At 26.6% G+C, this 10,004-nt stretch overlaps 1 protein-coding gene across 1 annotated transcript; it reads right to left on the minus strand.

Annotated features, from left to right (window-relative positions):
- Positions 1–8,622: 8,622 nt before the first annotated feature.
- Positions 8,623–8,970, minus strand: LOC145846172 (uncharacterized). The gene has a single exon (XM_082953088.1). It carries the CDS (start codon positions 8,968–8,970, stop codon positions 8,623–8,625), a length of 348 nt encoding a protein of 115 aa, XP_082809214.1.
- Between the last annotated feature and the right edge of the window lie 1,034 nt (positions 8,971–10,004).

Genomic DNA, 10,004 nt, shown 5'->3' on the forward strand with positions numbered 1-10,004 from the left:
TGTTGACACGCAGCGAACCCTAGAATTGTTTTTACCTCTAAACCACTAATAACACCAGGTGGTAAGGATCCAGTATCAAAGTTAAATAAAAATATGGTAATCTACCAGTATAGTTGCTGTTGTACAGCAAGTTATATTGGATTAACAACTAGACATCTTAGGAAGAGAATAAAAGAACACATACCAAAATGTGTAGAGAATTTTGCCTGTCAGATAAGAAAGATGATATACCGGTTAAGGTTTTAAACGCATCCAAACGTTCTTCTATTTCAGAACATTTAGTTAATAATCCAACTTGTGCAAACAATTATAATATAGATAGACTTAAAACTATTAAAATTAGTTGTTATGTTTTTGATTTGATTAAATTAGAAGCCATTTGTATTTTGTAAAGGAAACCTGGTTTATGTAAGCAAAAAGATTTAGACTATACTGTTTCTTTATTTTCGTAACATTTTATAAGAATTGTTTTCATTTTATTCATGTTTAGTTTTACTGTAGATTCATTATAACAAAAATGGGCTTATTCGGTTTTAACTTTTACTAATTGCTTTTGTCTTTTATTTATCTCTAGATTACTTTATGATTACTTGGTTATTTTATAAGTGTGTAAAATCTTATCATTTGTTATCATTGTACTCTACTGAAGAGAATTGATCGAAATATATTTAGTGTTTTTGAAAGTGTGTGTCTTGTATAACTTATTGTAATTTACTGGTCACTCATGTTCCAATATCTGATTTTGTTTATTAAAAGTGTAGTCTTTTTATATTTGAAAAATTTTTTTGTTGATTTTAATTTTCTTAATAGATGTTTTGCTTATTTGGTTTTGTTCTTATCAAAAACAGTTTTTAATTATTTGAACGTACTTTAAAATAAGTTGCTGACATAAAAATTTATTACTTTTTACAAAACACGAAAACCGAAAACCAACAAAGTGCTCTTTATTGTATTTGCTGGTTAATGGAAAAAAAAATCTTCGTTAAAGATTGCAAAAAAAGCGATATTTTTATGTGCTTGAAAAATTGTACAGAACTACTAAAATTTGACTTAAAGTCAATTTAAAGACTTTATAATACTTTCATTTAAACAAGGAAATAGTTAACATTATGTATTGTTTTTTCTACAACTTTTTATTTCTTTAAATTGTGATTATGTATGTAGGAGATTGTTATATCGTGTAGCAATTTTAATTAACTTGATTTTTTGTTTTACTTTTTCCTACGGGTTTAAAATCTTTGTACTTATAAAGATATTGATTTTTTTATTTGTTTATAATATGTTTTTTAACAGAAATAAAAAATCTGGAATCAAAAAAAACTGTTATTTTAGTTTATCACAATACTCATAAATAACTAAATTTTACTATATTAACAATTTAAACATCAGACTTGTGTTTAATTTTACTTAATAAATAAAATGATTTAAATCAAATTCTTTTCCAATAAACTTTATCATTGTTCGTCAGGGAAAGTACAATTAAAACAAAAAACTAAGATAAAACACAACCAATATATATAAAAAAAAACGGGTAGTTCTCTAAATTGCACGAGCGTACAAAATAGCACGAATGCACAAAATTACACGAAGATAATTTTGCACGAAGACACTTTTGCACTAGCAGACAGTTTTGCAATGTTTTTTTTTTTAATTTTTTTAATAAATTTTATTTATTTTTTTTACTATCACTGTTACCCTTACCTTACCCTCGGACGGTAAGTTTTTTTATTATTTGTTAATTTTATTTATTTATTTATAATTTTTTTTTATTATCACCATTACCCCTAACCCTTACCCTCGGACGGTATTTTTTTTTCTTTTAAAAAGAGATATATATTTTTAAATAACTTTTTCTTAAAATTTTTTTTGATTAATTTATTTTTCTATTTATCACTGTAATCCGTAACGCTTACCCTCGGTCGGTAGCTTTTTAATTGTTTAATTGTTATTATTTGTTTTTAATAATTTTTATTAGATGTTTTTTATTTTATTTTTACTATCACTGTTACCCCTAACCCTTACCCTGGGTTAGTAACTGTTTTTTTTTTTTATTAATTATTTTTACTATTTTTTTTTCTGCAATTTTTTACTCTCAAGCAAAAATCTAATTCGTGCAAAATTGACCCTTGTTGCAAAATCGTCTTCGTGCAATTTTGTTCCATCATGTATTTTTGTGGCCTAGTGCAAATTTGGCTTCGTGCAATTTTGTGCACTCGTGCAATTTTGTTCTCGTGCAATTTAGTCACCTCGTGCAGTTTAGTTACCTCGTGCAATTTTGGCTTCGTGCAATTTTGTGCATTTGTGCAATTTTGTTCTCGTGCAATTTAGTCACCTCGTGCAGTTTAGTTACCTCATGCAATTTTGTTCCCTCGTGCAATTTTGGCTTCGTGCAATTTTGTGCATTTGTGCAATTTCGTTCTCGTGCATCTTAGTACCCTCGTGCAATTTAGACCCGTTCCTTACAAAAACAAAATGATTAATAAATTAACTACATTCAAGCGTAAACAACATAAGTAAAATTGTAATTTAAACAAAATGGATTTTAACTAAATAAGGCTCAAGTATCATCAAATTCTTACTTTTTGCATTAAATAGGTTTATTTTAATGTTTTAGGATAGCTTCTGGTCTTTTAACTTCAAATTATTTGAAAATTTTCTCACACTCGTAAATTTTCAACTAAAGCTGAGTCTTTTCATCGCATTTTGACAATTAAAAAGGCGACAAAGTATCATTTATTTGGTAATTTTATAATTTAATTAACTTTATTCATTTGGTAAACTTTAATACTTTGTTTTATTTCTAAATTGTAGTTCGTTTTACAGTAACTACCTTTAAATTCCAACTTAAGGTCAGCAGACTTTTTTTTAATCAACAATCCAAGCTTACTGAATATTAACCTTAGTTCAAAAAAAAAGAAATTTAATTAAAAATGTAAATTTGAATGCAAACATGTGGTATTATTAAAATAATTTATACATCACAATTACTTACTAGCATATTTTTTTTTTATTGTTTGAACTTAGTTTATATATTAATTTTTAGTTAAAAAACGTGCTAAAAAATAAAATAAATATAAGTAAAGTTGAAAATTTAGCTATCACAATATAGTTTTAATTAGATAAGGCTAAGGTGTTATAAAATTATTTATTTTTACATAAAAATTGTATTAGAATACCTTTTATTTTTATTAATTCCAAAGTATTCGAATATTATTTCTTAATACTAAGCTTTAAATATCAAAATTGTTTCCAAGGCAAGCATTGTTTACTAAATGTTCATATAGCAGATTTTTTTGTCGCAATTTTGACTGCGACGTTCTACAGTTCTATTGTATTATGACGTCATGAATAACATACAGCAAACGTAAAATTAAACTGTTCATACTTATTCAGCCATCAAACTAAGCTTAACAACTTTTAAAAATTCAAACAATGTTGTTTCAACTATTTTGAAAACTGCTGGCAAGGATTTTTGCTAAATGCAGTTAAAATACATCTTATTAATTCTACTTTAAAATCCTCTCCATGTACGCTTAAGTTCCTCTGTGCACTTGAGAGTTTTTTCATCCAATATATATCTTAAAAAAATTCTAATTAATCAATTAACTACATTCAAGCGTAATCAACATAAGTAAAATTGAAGTTTAAACAAAATTGCTTTTACCTAAATAAAGCTCAAGTATAATTGAATATTTCTTTTTGCATAAAATAGGTTTATTTTAATGTATTAGAATAGTTTTTAGTCTAATTCTTTAAAATATTTGAAAATAGTCTCATAATACTTAATTTTATAAGAATTAAAACTGTTTCCAGAGCAAGTATTGTTTACTAATTTTCAGCTAAAGCTGATGTTTTCATCGCATTTTGACAATCAAAAATGCGATAAAAAAATCATTAATTTTGTAATTTCAAACTTAACTAGTTTTGTTCATTCAGTAAACTTTAATACTTTATTTTATTTCAAAATTTTAGTTCGTTTAACAGTAATTACCTTTAAATTTACTTACTACTTACTTGTTTTTTTATTAGTTGAACTTGCTTTATATATTAACTGTTAGTTGAAAAACATGCTAAAAAATAAATAAAAGTAAAATTGAAAATTTAATTACCACCAAAAAATTATATCTTTTTACATAAGTTAGGTTTATTTAAAAGTATTAGAATGGCTTTTAGTTTTATTAATTCCAAAGTGTTTGAACATTGTCTCACAATACTAAATTTTTAAATATCAAAATTGTTCCCACAACAAGTATTGTTTACTAAATAATGTTTAATTTCAGTTTTTATCGCATTTCATCTAGAGCTAAAGCTGATTTTTTCATCGCATTTCTGACTGCGACGTTCTACGGTTCTACTGTATCATGACGTCACTATAACACACAACAAACGTTAAGTTAAACAGATCATACTTATTCAGCCATCAAACTAAGCTTTTTGACTTTCAGAAACTCAAACAACGTTGTTCCCACTATTTTGAAAACTGCTGGCAAGGTCTTTTTGCTAAATGCAGTTAAAATACATCTTATTAATTCTACTTCAAATGCCACTCTCTGTACATAAAAGTTTTTCTGTGTACTTAGGAGTTTCTCTGTTTAATTTTATTAGTAAATAGAGTCAACAGACACTTTGAGCTTTTGCGACAAATTTCAAGTTTTAAAATCGTTCCGAGTTGCAGCTTTATTGACATTTTAAAAATCTACAAGTTCCAGTTTTAGTCACAAAAATGTTTTACTTTTATCACTGTATTAATTTAAATGTTTTTAAACTAAATACAATATTAGCTAACTAAATGTCACTAATACTAAGAAATCAGGCACAAAAATTAAAAAATTCTAGTTCTAAAACTTCTATGTAAGTATTAGAGTTTATATGTGAGTTAGTTTATTAGATTTTATTAGAGATTCTCTGTTACCTTAGAGTATATATGTGTCGAGATGAGTAACTTTTGTCTGATGACAGTTTTACACAAAGAGTCACTTTTGCTTGAGTTTTCCGAATTATTATTATAATTTCTTACCGACTAAAAGCAAGAGTTAGTGGTAATAGTGTTATCAAAAAAAGTATTCAAATAATGGTTTTTCCATTATAAAGATCACAATTTTTTTCATTAAAGTTTATTGCAAACAAAATACAAATAGAAGCACTTTTCGGACACGCTCTTCAGTATTTTTTCGTGTCAAAACAAGCTGAAATAATGATTTACTGATAAAAACTAATAAAACTAAGTATTTAAGAAAACAAATTAAATTTAACACAATAGTAATAATTAACAAATTAAGGCAATCGTTTAATCAGAAATAATATAAATGTAACACAACTTTACTAATCAACCAGGGGCGTCGCGTGGGGTGTTGCACTGCCGCAACTGCACCACCTTGAAATTTTGTAAGAAAATAAATAAGTATCTATAACGTTTTCGTTATTTTTTAGAACGAAATCTCTTTTAAAACTCCAATTTTGAAAACGACCATTTTGCCCACTTCACTGCCGCAAACTCTTAGCTGACTGCCGCAAATGAACTCAAAAAAGCAAAATTTCTTCAAGAATTACCGCAAAATCAATATCTTGCGGTAAGTAAGTTAAGTTGAAAATTCCCTAAAACAGAACTTGCTTAAGTATCATCTACAAGCTATTGTAAACATAAATTAAAAACAAAGCTAAGCTACTGCAAAGTGCAAAGGATTAAACTTAAGTTTATGTACCCACATGATATTTTAAATTTAAGAGATCACTTCTTTTAAAACGAAACAATAAAATAACAAAACTTGTCATAAATTACATATTTTGAAAAAAATAGATAAAAAACCTAAATCACCAAAGTCTTAAAAATTTTATTTTTTATTTAAATCTGCATACATAAACTTAACTATAACTGATTATTGTTATCATAAAGTTAATAAAATGTTTATTTAAATTATATTTAAATGTAAAATTTGAGTTCTGAAAAAAAAAATGTTAAGAAGTATATTATAAACTTCTAGTTTACTCATACAGAAAAATAATTTAAATTTATATTAAATAAAAATTAGTATTATTGAAACAGTCACATATTTAAATAAAGTAAATAGACCTAACTTATAAACTTTGATTACTTAGAGTAGTTTAACATTTTAGGAAAATTTAGTCTACTTTATATGACTTTTGGTTTAATTTTTTCATAAACAAAGCAAAAATTTTACATAAAGTTGTTGAAACATGGTTGCCTTGCCTCATAATCAGAATAACTTAGAAATTAAAAAAACTCAAGATGACCTAAGATAAATTAAAACAGGCCAAATTAGAAAAATATTCAGGCTGACTAAAGCAGTTTTAGTTTTTTACTCTGAAAATAACAAGCTTATTTGAAACTAAAAAAATAAATGTTTTACCCCTATGGCCACATAAAAACTAACTAACCATTTTTTTTACTGCTATCATGGTTACATATTTATAATTTATTCTTAAATTTATTGAAAAGTCAACAGCCTCACCAACCAATCTTAAAAAAGTTGAGCTCCTGATAAAAATACTGTCATCAAAATAAAAAACTAATTAAATTTAAATAAAGAAAACATACCCTTAAATAACTATTGAATTTTTAACCTCCAACAAAAAAACATTAAATTTAGAAAAAGATTAATAAAAATCTTAATGTTTAAAAAAAAAAATTGTGCAAAATAGTGAGGGGTAAGAGAGGGGGGTGGGGGTGTATAGGCTCTTTTTTTTATGCAGTTCTTATTTTAACTTTTTCAGAAAGCTAATAGTTACTCTTTAATAAACTTGAAATTTACAATTAAACTTTTAGATACAACCGGTCAAAGCCAGCGAGTACAATGATTTATTATACAAGGAGCAAACCATAACAGCAAAAAAAATACAATTTTACTGAAGACCTATATTCTGCATGATTTTTAAAGCAATTTTTATCAAACTTTTCCATCCTACTTTTTATAAAATTTTATACTTTTGTTGAAGAGAAGTTTTAAATTTTAAAGTATCAATATATATTTTTATATATACAAAAAACAATTACTTTTGTTATAACTTTTTTTTCTTAGTGCTTTGGATTTCTATTTTAGCAAATTGTTTTGTTTTATAAAAGAAACATCTAAAGAAACATTTTTAACCCGTGTTAGTTTGTGCCTCCCATAAGGAACCTTTTGTTGCCTTCGACTTTGACCGGCTATATCTAAAAAAATATTTTAAATTTTTAAAATCTGTAAAAAGCATCTTGTAGCTTAGTAAAAACTACATAAAATAAGATCAAATTGTGAAAAAAGTATTTTATCCCAACTCAAGGTCACTCAGGACAGTTTTTTGACTCAAAGAGTGGCAACCTTGTTTTAAGAGTGGCAACCTTGCTTTTTTTTTTAATATTGAAACTGTTTATTAGTTTACTCTGTATGTATACCTAAAACGATTTTTTGTTGAACAAGGTAAATGCTATTTTTATAGATTTTATAACTAGGAAAATGCAGAAAAATACTAGTCAAAGATCTAATAAAGTTGCTGTATTTTTCAATATAATAAAAATTTGTTTTGTCTAAATTTTTTCTACTGTTAGTTTAAACTTTAAAGCCTTCTTAAAAATTAATACTCATAAGTAAGTTAACATTTTTTGAGTCTTTTAAGTTACTTAATTTTTTTTTCTATTCCTATATTTACTTTAATTTTCAAAGTATTTACCTTTTTTTTAAAGTTATTTTGTTAAATAATTTTTTTTTATTTTTATTATTTTTTTTTTTTTTAACAAAATTTCCCAAATTACATTAGTAATTTAATGAAATTTTTATAGAAAAAAGTCTTTATTTAGGATAAAAAAGAGTTTTAAAGTAGGGATTTTTTTTTAAAATTCTGCACCACCCAAAAAAAATACCACGCGACGCCACTGTAATCAACTAATTTAAATTCAACGAATTAAACAAAATGGTCGAATAAACAAATTTCTTTTGTTTACAGAGAACCGGCTTTAAGCTTAAAATGTATATAGCTTCTAAAGTTTTTAGGTGAAATTCATTACGAGCCACTGATATTATTTTGAAGTTTTCCACTTTATAGTTTTCGACACACTTAGGATTAGTAATCAGGTGTTGGCCAATCGCTGAACTACTATTTAGTTTTTTTAAATCATCAAATTTCTTTTCCTCGTTACATGACTTTATCTTGTTTAAAAGGTTTTTTTGGTATATGTTGGTTGATTCTTGAAATGAAATTGTTACTCGTTCTACCCACGTATGTTTTTTTACATAAACATACAAATTTGTAAATTACATTGCTGGTGTTTAGGGTGGGTAATTTATCTTTGTTTTTAATCTGAAACAGTTTATTGGTTGAGTACACTATTCGTAAATTAACAGATCTATAGCCATTTTCTACTATTTTCTTCAAATTATTATGCAAAACTGTATTCTGATTGAATGGCAACTTAAGGTATACCGGACACTTTTTTGGACCAAATTTTATTGACTCAAACCTTGTCTTTGTTTTTTGTATTGTGTTCTTTATTATGTCTAGGGGGTAACCTAAAGTCGCAAAGATTCTTTCCACATTTGATAATTCTGTTTCTAAATATTTTTCAGAACAAATTTTCATTGCTCTATATGTAAGGCAACTGATTAGATTTAGTTTTTGTCTCATTGGACTTTATGAATTATAAGGGACATAGTCCCCACTGAAGGTACTTTTTCTAAAAATGTTCGTATAGAACATTTGATTCTCCCTATTGACCATAACATCTAAGAATGCTAATTTGTTTTCAGTTGCCTTTTCCATAGTAAATTCAAGGTTTGCATGCATACTGTTCAATTTTAATAGAAATTCATCTCTGTCTTTATCGTCTGTAAAGATGGCAAACGTGTCATCTACATAACGTTTGTAATAAATGGGAGAGATATCTTTTATGAGTTGTTGTTCATGGAAACCAACAAAAATGTTTGAGAGTATAAGACCAAGTGGCGACCCCATTGATATACCATCAATTTGCTTATACATATGATTATTAAAGCTAAATTCTACTCCACAACATGCTAATGTTAATAATTCTTTGAAGACTGCTGGTTTTAGGTATTTTGGAGCTAATCTGTATTTAAATGTAAAGTCTCTTTTTACCAGCTTACCGATTAAGGAGTGCATTAATTTAGTTGTGAATGAACTATTTAAATACAGATTAGCTCCAAAATACCTAAAACCAGCAGTCTTCAAAGAATTATTAACATTAGCATGTTGTGGAGTAGAATTTAGCTTTAATAATCATATGTATAAGCAAATTGATGGTATATCAATGGGGTCGCCACTTGGTCCTATACTCTCAAACATTTTTGTTGGTTTCCATGAACAACAACTCATAAAAGATATCTCTCCCATTTATTACAAACGTTATGTAGATGACACGTTTGCCATCTTTACAGACGATAAAGACAGAGATGAATTTCTATTAAAATTGAACAGTATGCATGCAAACCTTGAATTTACTATGTAAAAGGCAACTGAAAACAAATTAGCATTCTTAGATGTTATGGTCAATAGGGAGAATCAAATGTTCTATACGAACATTTTTAGAAAACGTACCTTCAGTGGGGACTATGTCCCTTATAATTCATACAGTCCAATGAGACAAAAACTAAATCTAATCAGTTGCCTTACATATAGAGCAATGAAAATTTGTTCTGAAAAATATTTAGAAACAGAATTATCAAATGTGGAAAGAATCTTTGCGACTTTAGGTTACCCCCTAGACATAATAAAGAACACAATACAAAAAACAAAGACAAGGTTTGAGTCAATAAAATTTGGTCCCAAAAAGTGTCCGGTATACCTTAAGTTGCCATTCAATCAGAATACAGTTTTGCATAATAATTTGAAGAAAATAGTAGAAAATGGCTATAGATCTGTTAATTTACGAATAGTATACTCAACCAATAAACTGTTTCAGATTAAAAACAAAGATAAATTACCCACCCTAAACACCAGCAATGTAATTTACAAATTTGTATGTTTATGTAAAAAAACATACGTGGGTAGAACGA

The sequence above is a fragment of the Thalia democratica genome, unplaced genomic scaffold (genome assembly GCF_965202585.1).
Source record: "Thalia democratica unplaced genomic scaffold, ktThaDemo2.hap1.1 HAP1_SCAFFOLD_301, whole genome shotgun sequence".
NCBI lineage: Eukaryota > Metazoa > Chordata > Thaliacea > Salpida > Salpidae > Thalia > Thalia democratica.